Source organism: Bemisia tabaci, chromosome 1 (genome assembly GCF_918797505.1).
Source record: "Bemisia tabaci chromosome 1, PGI_BMITA_v3".
Lineage (NCBI taxonomy): Eukaryota > Metazoa > Arthropoda > Insecta > Hemiptera > Aleyrodidae > Bemisia > Bemisia tabaci.
The window spans coordinates 29,777,705-29,797,019 of record NC_092793.1 but is presented as its reverse complement, the minus strand read 5'-3'; the positions used below and the strand labels follow the sequence as shown (position 1 = coordinate 29,797,019).

The following is a 19,315-nucleotide window of genomic DNA, read 5'->3' as shown; positions in this document are numbered from 1 at the left end:
TTTGCAATATCTAGCCCTACCCTAATTAAGAGAGAGTATTTTTAGGTTATACCATCCTTTTAAAGTGAACGAGTTTCTAGGAACGCATCATCGAAACGATTATTTGAATGTAAATATGTAGGAGATATTAAAAAAAAATATTAAAAAGTACTTGCGAGGTATTTATAAAATACTAAATGAATATAGAATTATAGAGGTTAGACTTTTGATGGTAATACTGACTAATCAATCGTTTAAAAAAGCGTTTGACAAATACTCATTAAATATGAACTCCATAACGCCGTTATAAATAAAATTCACCCTTCTGAATGATGACCCAACATTAAATCAAATGCATTAAAAAATGTGCGCAAATGATCTGATATTGCCTGAATAGTTCTGTGTGGATTGAGAAGCAAACACAACAGTCGCATTTTTATAAATCAATCGGCGATTGGTCGTTACTGCTATTTACAAATTATGATAAAACTGATAAAAAGAAATCGACTTACCGAGAACTTCAACGGTGTGCGTTTGGACCTTGTTTTCAATATCACTGATTTGACAAACATAATCCCCTGCGTCTTGGGGCATTATAGCACTAATTTCCAGGTTAAGGCCGTCAACTAGCCGAAACCTGGAATCCCGGGTCACCATAATATTTTTCGCTGTCAAAACTGAGTTGCCTCGCCTCCATAGTACAACCAAATTGCCTGAAACATAGTAATAATCGAATTTAGTATTTAAATGTTTAAAATATTTAACGATTTGCGAAAAAAAAACAAATTGCATGTAGCCAATTTGCAAAGGAAAGTCAAGTTCATGTTGAAACAAAATCATTCGGGTGGGTACTTTCAGTACACCTCGGCACTTCTGTCCGAAAAATTAATGGTCTTACTTAATTGAAGTTGTTTCAATTTTGACTCTTTGCAATAGAAGGTTTTAATTGAGGACCGAACAAATTGTCCACCGAATTTCTTTAATCATTCTCAAATGTACGTAGAAAAAGTAATATTTGCTAATACGATGCTTATAGTGGATTCTGGGTCCAACTGCTTTTAAAATCGTTTTCGTTGTTACGATGTTATTTGAAGGCTAGCAAACAGTTCGGTACCAATGACATGCAGCAGTTTTATACAAGGACCGAAATTTATGTTACTGCAAAAATATCAATGAACCTACATCCTGTAAAATAGGTGGTGCCTGAAACCTACTATGAGCGTTGTAAGAGTGACTATTTGAATTTTAATGCTATTTAATACTTTTTCTTCGTTTTTAGGGAACACAAAGTGATAAATTCATTGCAGCTTTTTTCTTGAATCATTCTTCAAGAATTTGTAGACTTTAAAGGTCAACCCTACAATTTGCAAAGATTACCGTCCTATTTTTGGGAATAACGATTCGGTCCGCCAGCCTGCAAAGGAGGATTTGTGCGGTGCATGTACAGATGGAAACGAGAAGGTTTCTCTCCTCAAAGATTGATAAAAAAGGATATTCTTCTTTCGGTGAGACACGCGACAGGGCCCCCTTCCTGCATCAATGTCCATTTAAAGTTGGGTGGACACGTGCTCGGCGATTCGGACAAATTGTGTCAGGACACGCGTCCCTTTTTCCCCCATTCACATATGCGTGGCTTTCAATAAGACGAAACGTATCGAAATTTCATAATATCTTTGATGAAAAGTTTGATCAGTGGCGTCATTCCACCAAAAATTTCTGAAGCGGAGTGATATTTCTCTCATGGAGAAAATTTTATTATATATCAGTGGCGTCATTCCACCAAAAATTTCTGAAGCGGAGTGATATTTCTCTCATGGAGAAAATTTTGAAAGAATTGAGTTTTCCTCACGGGTCGGATTTATAAATGAACTCGCTGATTCAGCTAAAACAGCATAAGTTGTGTTATTTTATCTATTTATTTTTTTTTTCTTTTAAAAAAAACGCGACCGATAAGAAAGCAATAATTGCGCAAAAATTGACCACTGGCGGATCAAAGTTTTCTATGAAAGTTAAAAGCTGGGAATAAGAAAAGGATCTTCGCACAGGTCTCCGCAATGAATCTTCAACGCGTGAGCTAATGCTTTGTACATACGTACGAACATGTTTATGCTCCTTTTTTAAAGTTTCCGTGAAATTCCCGGAAAATTCCCTATGCATACTTTAAAAAAGAATGGATTCAGAGATGGAAGTTAAGGCGGTTCGGCTTTTCCTCGAATTTTACGGCTCGAGAACTCGCGACGTTAAGAGAAGACCTGTATACGACAACCACCTTTCCTGGAAGTTCATGCCCGAAGGTTCAACAAGATATTTCGAGGAGGGGGCGTGGGTGAGCTCTCCCCTGATCGGGCCGATTAAACACAGTTGTTTCACGATAATAAAGGATCTCTATTTGCTACCGTATTTTTAATATACTCCGATATTGAGTGCCATGCGTCTAGAGCAAACAACCCCGCGGCGAGGCGCGCACACCCCGAAAAGGGCCCGACCCACCGGTTTTACGCAATAATGTTCTACAAACTCATAAAGAACTTGGGGGACCTGTTCATTGTTCAAACAGATTATCAAAGAAAAGAGACAAGAGGGAGCCCGAAGTTGAGGCGGCGCGTCACGGAGCTTTGATCAACCGAGTTTAAGTTTCCGATGTTCGGAAATGCGACATGGTGCTCGAAACGCCTTCTAATCGCACGGATAGTCCGGATTTTCACGAGCGATTTGATAGCGACGCCGATGTGTGTTCGAACAATCCCCAAGACTCCCTCCTGAATTGAACGGCGCGCGCTCACCTGCTTTCCGAGCTTGTCAAATTTTGCGGAATTCCTCGAAAGTTTCTTCAAAATATATTTGAAAGTGTGGATTCGATTGAAATCGGGCGGCGCTGTTCAATTCCACCGGTATTCACTGGAGGAAAAACACGTTGCTTTGGCAAAAGTCAACGAACGTGAAAAACTCGGGTTTTTCACTCGGTTCGAGGAGAAAGAAGGGACTCGTCTTCATATATTTCAGGACGGTGCGGACCTGGAAAAAACCTGCGTTTTTTGTGAAAGAGATCCCTAAGTATGGATGTGATCAAATCATGGAGTCTCCATTTTAAAATGGAAAAAAGGGTGTCGAAAAGGAATCCTTAGAGATTTGAGGGGGAGGACAGTTAAGAAATAAGCAGTGGATGTAAGATTTTTTTTTTTTTTTTTTTTTTTTTTTTTTTTTTTTTTTTCTTTATTGAAAGAATAGAGGACTACATGGTATTAACTCTATTTCTTATAACTAGGAACTAAGAACTACTTTTACAATAATGGGTAGGCTGGTACGACACCGGCCCTATCTAGATTACAGAATGTACAGGTGCTGTACATTACGATTGAGATAATTGGTGCAAAATATATACATATGTATACATGCTAAATAAAGTATAGATATTTGTGATAAATATTTGGATCTTAATTATAGGATGTAAGATGAGAACTCAACTTTGCGGTGCGATGACAGGTAAAATTTAAATCCTACAGATCCGTTCACAAGTGAACTAGTGGCGAGTAAATGGTGAAAATGCCCAGCTTGAACGGGAGCGAATGCAGAATTCAACCACCAATTATTATCAACTCACAAACATGAAGATCTGAGTGTTGATTCGCCTGATAAAAGGATGATTCTTCCCTGTAAAGTATGATCTCTTTATTTAAAGTTATGAAGAATGTAGCGAGCAACTTCTCGACCTCGGTTGCGTTTGAAAATGGAAAGGTCCTGAAAACGGGCTTTAAACACTGGAAAACTGACCTACGTTAGCGTAAGAAGTGCTAATATTTCAAAATGTAGAGGTTAAAAGCTCTGCATACTTAACTGTCGACACCGTTGTGAGAATCCACTTTTTTATTTTCGTGAAATTGTGGCAATTTCTACTTGCTTACATAAAAAAAGGCGTAACGTTTAATTTCCAAAATTGATTTCTTTTTGATGGGGTGGCTAACTTTTAAAAAAGGAAAGTTAAAATTCTTTGCTCATTCAGAAATGATGTCTTGATGATGACTTCGATCGATGCGAGGAAGATCGACCCGGCAAATGATCACTTTTTCCATCAGATTCCATTTATATGATTGGCTAATACTCATACACAAGATTTTCTACTTGCAATTACATTCATGAATCATATGTTACTGTTAGTTACGCTATGTTCTTGTTAGTCATCTGATTTTTAATTTTTAAAAAAGGTTGGTTCTTAAATTTATCTAAAGGTGCTTGTATTGAAATATTATAAGAATTTAGTTTTTTTAATTAATTTATACTCATATATATGTGGTTATTTGTTTCATCATGAAAAATCAAAGCTGCATGACTCTGCAGCTACAGGTATCTTTGACACCTGTTGCCGAAACTTTCTGTCTATTCATATTGTTCAAAAAATGATTCAAGGCTATTCATCTTTGATCCGTTACATCGAGGATGAAAATAATATCCTACAATCACGACAAAAGTCACTTCACGGAAACGTTATCGACATATCCAAATATCTGAGCATTGAATGCCCTCACTCGCTTCCGTCTCGCCGCACTTCCACTGACATCTCATATTTCCTTCGCAAACATAGGAGTGGAGCCTTTGAGAGACCCCAGACCACGTGCTCAAACACAGCTGCCAATTTTCACGCAAAATTTCCCTCTTGTATAAGATAGTAGCGATTTTTTTAAAATAAAATTGATTTTTGATAAGGCTTATCGTTATTCGAGATCTTCTTCACTCCTTTTGAAGAGGCTTTGGTAAAGAGAAAATATTCCTTTAAAGTTCGCAATGTAGTAAGATACGAACTGCCTCTAACAGTGAAAATAGGGGTATTTCCCTGAGAAACGGCAACGTTGCTCAAAGGCACATCGGAAAAGGCAGCGACGCGCCGTATAAAGTGTCCTTTATTATCGAGGAAGTCGTTCTTGGGGGTGCAGCGTATAAATATCGCATAAAAACCCGCGGACCGCGCGGAGGAAAAAGTCTGTAGGAAGTTTTAAGAACCATATAAACATGCGCCAACCATATGTAAATCCAAAACAGGAAATTTTTAAAACTAAACTCGGTCGAAGCAATGGATTTTGATGGTCATAAAGGGTATAAATTTGGCCTCGGAAACAGAGCGGTTTCCGGTTGCAGACCTCTCGACCCTCCCGACCCCCTCCCTCGTGCCTCACCCCCTACGATGAAGTTCGGCGATAGTCAACGGACGAGGGATGTACATTTTATTCTTTGCACTGCGCGAGCTAACTCTAGTGCATGCATGCCTGAACATTCCTCCGTTGGGGGAACTACTGTGCGTGCCCTCGAGTACGAATTGTGCGAATTTATACAGCGTTGTTGAGATGATCTCTAACTGCGTAGGACTAAGTTGAGAATTTAACATTTTGGAAGAGTCCTCCGCGGTATTTTTAAATTTTCGGTGTAAATTTATCAAAAATTACGTTACGCTGTAAGTTACCAATTTACGTTACCCCGTCAACGTTACATTTTTCTGGATTGAATCAAACGAAAAGGAATCAAGTCAGTTTTCGAGAAAAATTAATAAGGGGTGGTTTTGGGTTTATCTGCGGGGAAACAGTAGTAGAACTTTATCTGTAACATGGATTATGGAGGAGTTATCTTTCCATTGGATCGACCTTAAAATGACTAGGTTATTTTCTACTGAACTCGAGTCATTCGTTTCCGTAGAGGAACGAAAAAAAGAAAGAGAGAAAATGAAAAAATAGTCACGCATTTTCAAGAGTTACGAAGAATTCGTCTCGAGCTGATCCACATGAAATTTTACAAAATCAATTGTCAGAAAAACGATAGTAAAAATGCAAATGCAAGACGTAAGTTTCAAGTTTTTTTAGAAACAATAAATGAATCATTGCCGTTTCAAAAAAAAAACCCTCAGAAAAAAAAGGGGAGAAAGCTTGTTTTATCCGCATTTTTTGCTTTTATCCGTGTCTCCCCGTAGCGTCGCGAAAAACGCTACCTTTTATGTAAACTCATTGAAGGGCCGTGTTACGGTAAAAACAATTGACAAAAATGCAAATCACACGAACAACTTCATCGAATGTCGAATTCAGTTCATGGCGAAACGAAGAGGGAAAAAAAATCATGCATAATTGGTGAGAGGGATGAGCGTTGATTGCGAGTAATACTCCATAACGTCACTCCTCCGACGTAAGGACGTACCTCGAAATCCACGTGAGCCCTAATTCACATATAAGCCCATGCTTTCTGGGGCTCATGCGAAAATCGAGATACGCCTTTACGTCAGGGGAGCGACGATAATAGCGACGCGAGGGGGAACAAATAATCTAAAAGAGCTCTTGAACGATCGATCTGGGGAATCCGAGTCGGAGCCCCTTTCGATATACAACAGGCTCCGCTCGGCATAACCGCGTATCTCGATGATGTTTCCATTGGATATACGTTGTTCTTGCTCGCCGAGTCGGAGGGTGCAGCCCCGGGCGAATCAATTACCAATTCTAATTTAACAAGCAATTATAATTCCAATCTGATAACTTGATCCCGCTAAAGAGGTGACAGACCGATGATATGATGTCACAGTAAACGGATTAAGGCCTTTAGTTATGCCACTCGTTGCCGCCTGGTTCTGAGAAAAAATTAATCCTCTAACTTCGCAGACAACACACCCACAAGAGGATCCAGAAGTTTCTGACCCTCCGTTTTGAAGCTCCTTTCTTCTTCACGAAAGAGGTGAAGACATTTCTCTTCTTCTTTCCACTTCTCCAGGGTGTATACAAGTATCTCGTTTCGGATTTTTCTGATTTTTTTAAGGACATTCGTCTTGTGTAAATTGACATTCGAACATTTTCACGAACCAACATATTTGAAGAATTTAATCAAATATTTTATTTTGGAGGGTGTGGATTTGCTCGACATGAATCGCTCGAAAATTAAAAGTGTGAACACCGGTTCGATCGACAAATTACTGAAACATTGTGTCGATTCGATCGACATGGATTGATCGAAAGATAAAAACATGATCCAATCGACGTGATTCGATCGACAACCGTGAATCGATTGAGAGACCCGTGAATCAAGCAACAAACCCGTGAGTCGATCGAATCACGTCGATCGGTTCACATATAATTTTCGATCGATTTATGTCGAGCTAATCGACACCGGTTCTTTAACGTTTTGTCGATCGAATCGGTGTCAGTCAAATTCGTACGCTTCTTCCACTTTTGCATGTGCTAAACTGCATGCAACTGAAAAATTCTAGACGCACGGTTATGTTACTTTGCGTTCTATTTCCCATATTAACTCAAAATGTCGGTTATAATTGCTTTTTTTCTTTTCTTGTTTTAATGTGTATGCACATAGTTTCTTTTAGCATTCATACCTTGTTCACAGACCCACTGAGACATGAGAAGAGACAACCCTCGAAGACTCAACCACACCAATGGCGAGGCATCAATGATCGATTATCGATGGTTCCCTGTTCCTAGAGTACCTATATTGAGAGAGTATGGCCACTGGTGTTACCACCTCTGATTGGCTCAGCCATTTTAGGCTGAATGGAGCCCTTAGGACCCAAAAATGGCGGAAGCCATAAATTAATGTAATGCAAAATGACTCAAAATGTAGTTTTCTTTGCTTACCGTAACAAGAAAACCCAAATGCACTATTGCGACTTCTTTACATATTTCAATGGCTAATCGTGTGCAATTTTTGAGAAAAATTATCTTACATGGAGTAAGGTTGGCAGCAAGTGCGGTTGGTGATAACCGTCAAAAGTTGGCAATGACCCCCCTCCTCCCATCCACAAAAACCAAAACAAAGCACCGCCATTTTTGGGTCCTAAGCCTCTCCATGCACTGAGAAAAAACTATGGTTTATAAACCTATTAGAGGTAAATATGGAACACCTATAATAGTCGTAAATAAACTAATGATTCTCGGTCTGTGAAACCATACTAAGGTCTCTGTACCTAATTAAGGTACCCGTACCATAACTAAGGTATATGTGCTATTATTATATGTAGAGGTACTACTATTAGTGGTGTTCCATATTTACCTCTAATAGGTTTATAAGCCATAGTTTTTTCTCAGTGTGGGGCCAGTGGCCATACTCTCTCAATATAGGTACTCTACCTGTTCCTTCCCTGTAGCTGTGGCTTAAGAATCGATTATTAATAGTGTTCGTAGCGAACACACTGTCAATCGATCATTTTCTATAGGTTCAAATGGCAGCTCCATCGATGTATCGCAAAACACACCACGCCCCTGACCCGTACCCCTGAGCACCGCAATCTTGAGAACTAGCCCACCTCCGACGCCGCGATTCGTGAAAGCACGATGCGGTGAAGAGTCAGTAGTTCGGACGAGGAACTTGACTTCCAAACTTCCAAGTCATGTGAGCCGAGCGTTTTGATGCCGGTGCAACAGATACGCCCCGCAGTGGGCCGAGTCGATAAGAGAAGTCGGACAAAATTTGGAAACTTTGAGAGCTCATAACTCCGTTTATACAAATTTTTGAAGTTCTAAAAGTCGTCTCATTGGTTTCCTCGTGAAATTTTCTTCCATGGACATCCCTTGAAATTTAAAATGTGACGAAATAAACATGAAAACTTGCAGTTTTAGTCAAAAATTTCATGTCCGACCTCTTTCATTGACTCTATCCACCGTGCGCCGATTCCACTCGGGTTGGCGCGTGGTTTTCGAGCAGAAGGAGCTCTACGGCGGGGGGGGGGGGGGGGGTTCCGGGGTTCGGGGCTCTGAGTCCGTGATAACCGTCCTGAGTAAGAGAAACGTAACTCAGTGCGCAGTGTTTCAGACCCTCCTCCCACACTGTATTTTTTGAGGAGAAAACCATCGGTATTCCTCCAGTAATAATTTGACGGTGAGTTCTGGAAGATGCGAGATAAAACGCACCGAGTGAGCTGGAGGAAGGAATGCGCGCGTTTTTTCGCAAAAAAATGTTGTATACGGACGGTAACCGAAGCACTGTAATTGACTTGCGCCTCTCTTCTTTACGACGGCGGTGTAGGTGTATCATTCTGATTTGTGTGGTTTGTCGTTATCAGTGTGAGCGACGCAGTAACCAACTTAGCAGACGTGTTAACGTTATTAGTTGTTCTGTGTCCACGCTCCGATGCCACCGGCAGCGGTCCCTTGCGCTATGAGATCTTGTTCACATGGGTCGATCGAGCTGCCTTACATAGGGTTCACTTCCAACCACCCCCTTTCCCCCAGTAACCATTTTTTATTTTAATACTTTTCGGTCACTGATAATAAAGTAGTTCTTTTGAATACCACTTATGCTTTTTTGCGATGTATCTATGATTGTACATAATAATAAGAAACTATTTTGTGTCAAATGTGTTGATGTAACAAAAAATTAATAATGGATCATTTTTTTCCAAAAAATTTTGAGTAACAAAATAAAATGCAGAGTAAGAATTTTTATTGTATACACATTTCGTCATACACCAATTAAAACGAAAAATGCATGAATTCAATTAAAGACCACAGGAGAAGTGCAATAGATATAAGTCATTTCAGCGGTACTAAGAGTATCTCTTGGTTAAGGATATGCATATGGTATCGACAAATACCGTTCTACTTGAAGGTGCGCTGTGGCGGTACCGACACACAAAACCAATTTTTAAACCTGCACTCACTTGCGCGCGGATTCCATTTCCGTGCGCAAGTAAGAAAGTTTAAACATTTGTGCTGACTCAATGTTCTCCGTGTGCGAAACCCATATTTCGAACTCGTATCATCGACATAATTATAATCGACAAAAAGAACACACATCCCCACCTGAAAAAGCCCACCTATGTGAGCGAGTGAGCGAGCGGAGGGGATATTTGTGGAATTAATTACACCCTTCCTTTATCCCGGGGATTTTAGCAGCACCGCGATGCGGTCATCTATTAAGGTGATCGGAAAATGATTCGGGGGGCGAGTCAACCCCTCAAAGCTCTCGAAGTTGCCCCGTCATGGATAATAATTTGAGTGGCCTCCCTCGGAACGCGAATAAAAGATTACACGGTCCCGGTTGCCACACCACGGACTGGGAGAGCCTTCGAGTATGATGAAATTTTCGATTTGGGAGTAGTAGCGTGGCGTGAATTGCGATGTATCGATTCCTCTGCAGTCATTTAACCATATGGGAAAGGATCGATAAACAGGGTGCTCGCAGCGAACACCTGAACAATCGATTCTTTACGATAGGGTTAAACGGCATAACAATCGATACATCGCAATTCACGCCACGCCACTGTTTGGGAGGATCCCTCGACGAGGGCGCGGGAAAGGCGTGGCGCGCGCGGAGCCGCGGAGAATGAGTGATAAGTTTACATTAGCGGAAAGGGATGATACAATTAGTAGATATATTTGCGCATCTACTCCAGTCATCTATCATTATGAATAAGTCCCGATGGGGAGCGGGGGCAGGGCGGGGGGCAAGAGGGGGCAAATTCCGCACGGGCCACGACCCGAAGAAGACGGGCGCGAACAAAAGGCAGCGCCTTTGAAGCTCGAGCAATGCGGGGTGCATCCGGCACTCCGGCAGGCTCCCGTCGGATTAGGCTGGTTACCGCTCGCCGCTTCTCCGCTCCGCCGCCGAGCCCTTTATGGCAATTTCGGCTACGTTCAATTTTCCAATAACGCACTTCACATATTGGTTGGCGGCTCGAGGAAACCCGCCTCGGGGGCCTTTGAACGTGAAATGACCGTGTGTGGATCCTCGAACCTCCAGCGAAATTACAAGTGGGTATGGATAATAAAACAAATTTCCGGTCATTATTTAAAGACTCTCACGTTGTGCCCCTATTCAAAGGATCTGGGGGTTTTATAATGTGCATACGGAGAATGGGAATCCAAAATCTAAGAAAAACCACGGGAGGTTGCCGAGATTCTGGAACTGTTGCTCTCGATTGCTGGAATCGAGCGGCCTAAGAATAGCAATTCTTGTGTGGGGAATAAAGCCACGATGTAGAGAAAATCTCTCGATGAAAATTACATTAAGTCAGGGTTGCCAGAGAATCTAGAGAATGAAATTCCCTAACATTTCCCTGACAATTATAGATGTGACGCGTGGTTAAGGAAACATTATTGAAAATGGTTTTCAGGCAAAATTTCTTGTTCAAAACCTCAAACCCATTCTAGAAAGCAAATCTGAACAACTTAACAAACTTTCACTGACATTATTGTCATTTTCCCTCATATTTTTCGATTTTCCCGGCATTCCCTGACTGTAGCAACCCTGACTAAGTGAGTGGTCATTTAAAGTGAGAAACACCATACGCAATCTTAAAAACGGGTATAAACACTTAATAGTTTTTGATTTTCCTCTCTATTTCATGGATTACGGATACACTGGAATAAAAACACATTGGATCTAGAGTCCAGACTCTTAAAAACATCGACAAGAAAAAATACTCTTGATTCAATCGGACTTTTGCTTAAATCAAGAACCAAGCCTCTTAATTTGAGCGGATTTTCTATTGATTTAAGCAGAAATCTGATTGAATCAAGAGTATTTTTTCTTGTCAATGTTTTCAAGAGTCTGGAATCTAGATCCAATGTGGTTTTTTTCCTGTGTACAATGAGAACCGTATAAAAAATGTAATCTGACGTAGAGTTACAGTACTGGTTGAGGATCAGAGCAGAAGTATTATCGAGCCATCATTTTTTTCAAATAAAATTGCAATCGACGTTATTTTTTCCTGCAAGCGATCTGAATGGCGCGGCGGCTCGAAAGAGAAAAGATCTCAAAACAAACTTGATTCTGATGGAAACCAAGTTCACCTCTCGGATGTGATTAAAAGGTGGTATGACTGGCTTTGAAAACAGGCAATCTCTGTCTTCGGAAGAACGAATTTTGAAATACAACCCTCTCCCGAACGCACCTCTCATCCAATCTATTTAGAGCCAAAGTTGAGAGGAGGCTCGAACCCCCCGGCACTCGACGACGGAGTATTTAAAGCTGGAGAGGAAATTACGCAAAGAGAGCCCAAGTTTACATTTTGAAATATACGTCCTCTTTCATCCCCTTCGATTCTTCATTCCCTTTTCAGGCCTCCGTTCAGAGGAAGAATCAATGATTACATTTCGTCGGAAGATTTACCTTCAGGCAAGGTTTTTAACGGCCCTGCCAAATTTTCAATGTGTCGTAAACTCCTCTTAGTGGCATTTTGGGGAGGTTTTTAGGTCAGCAGCCTGTTCCATACCTGCGCCGCATCGATTCGATATATTAATTTGTTTTCATTTTTTCTTCCTCGTGTAATGCGAGGTCGACTTTTGTATTTGTCACACGATAAATCAAAAAACCTCGACGTACAATTTATCCCTCCAGTTGCTTCCTCCACATCTGAAAGAAATAAAGTTCTTTTCTTCGGAGGTAATTTTCAGATGTTTTGCTCATTTCAAAAAACAGTATGAAATGTTTTCTTGATCCTCGTCAACCCTTGCACTGCATGCAAAACTATTTGTAGAACAGACAAGCTAGATAAATCGATTTTTATTGTGGCATCCATTAACATACATCATTGTTTTCTCCAAGCTTGTTCATGAAAATGTATACTTGATAATATGCATTGGTTTGAAATTAGGAGTTTAAGTGCTTGAACGGCTCATTCACGCCACAAAAGTTCATAAAAAAGGAACGTAAAATGACTTGTAGATTTAAATTTTCTTTCTCTTATTCTTACACTGATAACTTTGCTTAAGAACTGATCTCTATTTCATTCAAGACGAGACGCACCAAAACCAGCCGATTACTCCTTAAAAAAAAGCATCAGAGTAAAGTTAAAATCGAACACGAATACTTTACAGCGCCTGATGGTCATCATGTGTATTTTTTCGAGCCTTCTAACAAGTACTCTACGCACCAACAAATATTTCAATACGCAGATTTTCCGACAACATTTTTTTCAGAGTCCATTAAATTTTCAAAAATGACTCTATGTTTTATACTTCTCTGGAGAACCCCCCCCCCTTCCCCCCTCCCCTACATCACCCTCAAGGTGGCCCTCATTCGATACATTAAACGAATCTTTTTGACTTGGAATGGTTCGGTTGTGGTCTTGTTTGATATACATTAGGACCACAGCAATGATAGCATAGGTTTGGTTGTAAATCTACACTGGAAAAAAAAACACATTGGATCTTGAGTCCAGACTCTTAAAAACATCGACAAGAAAAAGTACTCTTGATTCAATCAGAATCTAGCTTAAATCAAGAACCAAGCCTCTTAATTTAAGCGGATTCCGTTTTGATTCAAGCAAAAATCCGATTGAATCAAGAGTATTTTTTCTTGTCAATGTTTTCAAGAGTCTGGACTCTAGATCCAATGTGTTTTTTTTCCAGTGTATTGTGCTGTTGGTAAAGGTAGCTCTAAATATGTATGACACATGCGTTTTAACGAATATTGTATATTGACCCATGAATTTGATGAATTCGCTGAAAATTGAACCAGGGAGAATGGAAACACTTGAAAGTATGGCATCCGAACTCGTCGTTCGGATGATAGCGAATACTCGAGAAACTTTGAATTTGAAAGCCAAATCTTGAATAAAGGTTTTGCTCCCAAAGCTTCCACTGAATAAAGAAAGAGGCGGAGGTTCACAAGCATATATTACTCGGCATTCTCAGCGTTGTCAAATGTGATTGAAACTTATGGGTCAAACATAGGAAAATTCTGAAGTATCTCAATATTTTTCCAAATGTTTAGAAAAAAAAAAAAAAAAAATTCTGCGTGTCTTTAAAATTTCACAAATCCCATAATTCCTATCCAAAAAACCGAAATGTATTTTCACCGCACTATAAACACGCTATGTGCGAATTTCAGTTTCCTTGCATCGGATTCGCATCAAGAAATGGTCATGACATGCGAGCAAAAAAGTCTTCAGCTAGATATATTTGATGTAAAAAATATACAAGGTGCTCGAAGACTGAGAGGAAAATCGTTTTCTCTGCATTTTGGCAACGGTAATGTACCAAAGCTCATGAAAATTGGTATGTACTCATAGTTTGATGCGTTGCTTTCTTTATTGTAACGTTAGAAAAATTGAGATATCAGTTAAAAGTGAGGCTTCGAGGGGCCGCAAAATCTATATATTTAATATCCTATGGCCTTTTTTGGCCTCCAACAGTTTGTGCTAATTCGATCTCGGAAACTACTGGACCGATTTTCCTCGGATTTGTTTTAAATGAAAGCTCTTACGCTGTAGACGTGCCAACATCCCTTGGTTTTTCGATTTGCGCGACCGACGTTGCAAAATTTACCTCGATTTGATAACGACATATTTGCATTTTTGACGCTGGACAGTTTGTGCTAATTCGATCTCGGAAACTACTGGACCGATTTTCCTCGGATTTGTTTTAAATGAAAGCTCTCACGCTGTAGACGTGCCAACATCCCTTGGTTTTTCGATTTGCGCGACCGACGTCGCAAAATTTACCTCGATTTGATAACGACATACACTGTTAAAAATTATTCTGGCCTGAGTGGCCTGAGTGAAATATCGTGGAGCTATCCTGCCTGGAGCATCGAGTGACAAAATTTTGCGGTGAGTTAGATAGCTCGCTCTGGCATGGGAAGCTCCCTGCGTCATGAGATCACTCCAGGAAAGACAGCTATATGCTCGGGAGAGATACTTTCCACTCAGATTTAAGATACTTAAGAAGAAACAGAGCTAATAATTTTCTGCGCATCATCAACGCGCATTGGCCGTTACAATCTTATTCTGGAATTCACGACTGCGACGGCGTCAGTCTCCAGCCAGTGGCTTTTGCGTGAACAGTGATTAGTTGCGACTCGTGAAGGTGTACAGCAAATTAAATTTTGTTTGAAGGCTTTCTAGGATAATACCCCATGGATCCCATACCAAAGTGTTCGCTGAGTTCCTAACACGACGGAATATAAAAATTCGTCCTAGTAGCATAGCCTACCTCCAGGAATTTTGAAAACGCCGGTAAGGGCAGCAGTTTTATGAAACTAGGTTTAAGAGGAAAAATACATATTTCGTACCATTATACTGCAAAATTGTATCTCTTTCTCTTTTATCGCTTCATTCCTTATGGCTTGTTGATTTGCATGTGCATGGTAGTTTATTTAGATTATTCCCTATTTAAAACCATCATGTTGCTCCCGTTAATGTATTATTTGCTTTTAGTTGTACTTCCTTGTCAAGTATCTGTAGTTTCCTTGGTGAAGGTTCGTTATGCGTCTGGAGATGGCACTGTATGCCGAAAAACCTCAGGTGTATTGAATACAATTTTGCAGTATAATTCTACGAAATTGTCATTTATTCTTTTTAGCTCGTATGATACTTTTGGGCATCAAAGCCTGATTATATGGGTATGGCGTGGCGTCCAGTAAAGTTAGAATTCTGTTATCGTGTATATTTATTTTTTAAGCTTACACTGAATTTATGTTCACAAAATACTTAATATCTATAAAACTTTTCTTTGTCTAAAAGCGTTTTCGAAATAACTGGAGACAGCTGTTCAGCTATGACAAATATTGATTTTCCGTCGCGTGTTTGCAACTCAAAAAACACTTTGGCTCCGAATTTGTGGGATATTGGCCCGAAAGTTCCTCAAACATGATTTGATTTGCAGTACAACTTCACATCTTTTCAAAAAAAAAAAGAACATACATTGCAGTTACAGGTGGAAGGGAAAGGCAGAAGAGGGAGGGGAGGAGAGGGAGGGGAGGAGAGGGAGGGGAGGAGAGGGAGGGGAGGAGAGGGAGCGGAGGGGAGGAGAGGGGGGAAACGGATCGGGGTATGAGACGGATGCCAGGGGTAAGGGGAGGGCAGTCGCCAGCGACGCAGCCCGTCCTTATGCCTGAGTTACTTTAGCTCAGCATTTCCATACTTACGTCGGAGATTTTCAACTCCGTGGAAATTGGCCCTGAGCGATGAGTGACTTCCGAGCGACTTCCTTATATAGGTCGTGCTCTGAGCTAATTTTTTTTAACAGTGTATTTGCGTTTTTGACGCTGGACAGTTTGTGCTAATTCGATCTCGGAAACTACTGAACCGATTTTCCTCGGATTTGTTTTAAATGAAAGCTCTTACGCTGTAGACGTGCCAACATCCCTTGGTTTTTCGATTTGCGCGACCGACGTCGCAAAATTTACCTCGATTTGATAACGACATATTTGCGTTTTTGACGCTGGACAGTTTGTGCTAATTCGATCTCGGAAACTACTGGACCGATTTTCCTCGGATTTGTTTTAAATGAAAGCTCTTACGCTGTAGACGTGCCAACATCCCTTGGTTTTTCGATTTGCGCGACCGACGTTGCAAAATTTACCTCGATTTGATAACGACATATTTGCGTTTTTGACGCTGGACAGTTTGTGCTAATTCGATCTCGGAAACTACTAGACCGATTTTCCTCGGATTTGTTTTAAATTAAAGCTCATAGGGTCTAGATGTGCCAAGACCCCTTCGTTTTTCGATTTGCGCGACCGAAGTTACAAAATTTACCTCGATTTGATAACGACATATTTGCGTTTTTGACGCTGGACGAGTCATATGGTTGGGGGACCTCCCACCCTCTGATTTTCCGTTTCCCTCTCCACGTAAACCCATCCCTACCTGCTCACAACACGTATCACCCTTCTACCCTAGCATGGGTCCTACGGCAGTTTCACTCATGTCGGGGGTCGGCTCATGTCTTCTTCCAAGAGAATTGGTGATTTATCTTCACCCTTTCGCACCGTTACATTTTCAAAAAGTCTTCTGATTTTCTTTTCCAGGAGTGTTATTTATTTTTCAAGGTTGTTTCTTTTTCTAAAAGTAGGTAATTTTTAGTTTCCTATTCTTTATTTTTGAATTTATCATTTTGCCTCCAGGAAGTCCTCTAAGCACTGGTAGTAGCAAAATTTGGCTCGCGAAGCGAGCCAACAGTTACTCGCGGAGCGAGTAACTGGGGGTCCAGGGGGCTTGCCCCTGGCTAGCGGCGTAAGCGAGCGTAGCGAGCTGAAGCAGCTAATACCACCTTAACCTGTACGCCAAAAAACCAAGTTATTGACCTTTTTTATGCGAAGAAATCCCCTTCCCCCGAAACCACAGTTTTAACTGAGAATTCGACATTTCTAACGTCACGTATGATTTCAGCGTATCACATTTCCGGCGCAAACCAACTTTCATGAGATTACCGTTGCCAAAATGCAATCACCCTGTATAAATAATAGATACGTAATATAAAGTTATGGGTCAAAATCGATGGAGTCTTCCCCATGTAAAGACTCGCATCATAACTTAACGCACTTCTCGGTAATCTTTGTCCGAGAGTCGGGCGACCAGGCTTGTCACTCGGAATCTGCTACAGACGATTTGAAGGCAAAGCACGCCTCAAAATACATGCAAACGTGCAAATTCAATTACTTCGTATACGTATATGCATGATTTTACTCGGCGGTTTAAAGGAAGTCCCCTCGACCCACTGATGTAATAAGGGGCAAAGCGGGGAAGGGGTAGTTTATAAACTGGACGCGAGTTGAAAGCCAAGGGCATGTACTTTACACCTGGGTATATTTTACCCGGTTGCTGTTAAATTTCGCCCAGAACCATGCCATGGGTCGTGCCGGAAAAGGGAAAAAGAAACGGTGAATAAAAGGAATTCCGTTGCACCGGAAGAAAACTACGTGGTATCACTTCAAAGACGCGTACAGGAGAAAAAAAACAAGTAACACTATCAATTAGTAGTTCGAGATACGTAATGAGAAATTATCAGGTCTGATCATTCATTTTAGATTTTAAACATGATGTTGATATTAACTGTCATTTGAAATTGAACAAACCTCAATTTTTAGGCAATCTTGGGATTACCTAAACTATGTAACTACTAAACCGAGAGGTTCCGGGTTATATTCCTCCATGCGACTCGATGTTAGCGTTACAGCCTGACGCCAATTTTCTCATTCAAGATATTTTCCCTTGACTTGAATTTCGACAGGACAAAAATTGCAGCTAGCTCAACTTGAAACTACTGCTTGCATGATCATTTGTTTCTAAAATGCGTGACATTTTCCCTTCTTACCTCCAGTCCAACTCGCCCTATATCCGTTCATAACGCTTTGGCGACGATCGCAGGCTCGTGTTTTTGTTTTTAACCCACTGCGGAGAGGGACTAACAATAAGTTATCGACAGGCTGAACCCGATCCCACTTCATCCCCTCGGCATTCTATCACTGCGAGGCTGTAAACGGAAAAGCAAACACGAGAAAGTTCTACACCGGAAATAAATGGTCGTGTTGTTTTTTTTTTGTTGTTGCTTTTTTTTCTTCATGTTTCAATGTCAATGATGGGAATGCACGCACGTACAAAAGCGCCACTGCCAAAAAAGTTAACCAACAGAAGCATACGATAGGGGCTAATACGAGGGACTCCCCTCTTTTCCAATTGCGAATTCCATCCGGTCGGGCAACGAAACAAATGCATATTTGCCGACTATTATTCACCCTGAGAGCTCTCCCCCTCATCCCCCCGCTAAACTCCCCCTCTCTGACCCCATCCCTCTCCGATCCCCCTCCTGGATCCTCTGCGCAAAAGTCACTTGGAGGTTGAAGTAGGCAAGGAAACGGCAAAAAAGGTTATTATTTGGAAACCATTATGCCATACATCCTGGAGCAAATCCAAAAGTTACTCTCGCGATATTATTTCTCCGGACAGCCAAGAATGACGATGGTTTGATTCTTACGCATCATATGCAAATTCTCCGGCTTTTTATTGCACATTTATTTCTCTTATCGCCAAATTTTCGTACACCCTCTTTTTCGTTATTCTGTCGATTTTGCAGGACGAACTACTGGAATCATATCACGTAACTGATATCCCCACCAAACAATATTCCAATAACTTTCTCAACGAGTCTGACTTAATGCGTAGCGTGTTGCCAGTGGCGTGGCGTATTTTGCGATGTATCGATTGATCGGTCATATAAATCTATGGTAAAGGATCGATAACAGGGTGTTCGCAACGAACACCTTAATAATCTATTCTTTACCATGGCTTCAAAAGGAAACGTATCGATAATCGATCATTCACGCCACACCACTGCGTGTTACGTTGTAAAAATAGCGTTTATAATACAAAATTCGGAGTGACCTTTCCAGACATAGTTTCATTATAAATCACTTCATTGCGTGCTTTGCGCTTCAACTTGACTAGGAGGGGCTTCGTCCGTTTCTAGCTGGTATGTTGATAAGTTAGTGATGAGTTGATGGAATCAAAAGAAAGAAAAGCGTTATAGACGTAAGTTTATATAGCAAAAAAAAACTGGGTGTTCTTTCTCAAAGCACTTTATCTGAAATTTAATTCTGGAAAATTTTAGCGTTATTCCATTTAAAAATAGGAGAAAAA

The 19,315-nt window shown here is 40.7% G+C and overlaps 1 protein-coding gene across 4 annotated transcripts in view; it reads right to left on the bottom strand.

The window, feature by feature from the left end:
- LOC109041143 (protein amalgam) overlaps window positions 1–19,315 on the bottom strand; it is a 641,206-nt gene that overhangs the window by 100,613 nt on the left and 521,278 nt on the right. For all 4 annotated transcript variants that reach the window (XM_019057352.2, XM_019057353.2, XM_019057350.2 and 1 more), the window contains one exon: window positions 492–692. In XM_019057352.2, the coding sequence (XP_018912897.1) occupies window positions 492–636 (145 nt within the window). In that variant the 5' untranslated portion in view covers window positions 637–692. The remainder of the gene's footprint in view (window positions 1–491; window positions 693–19,315) is intronic.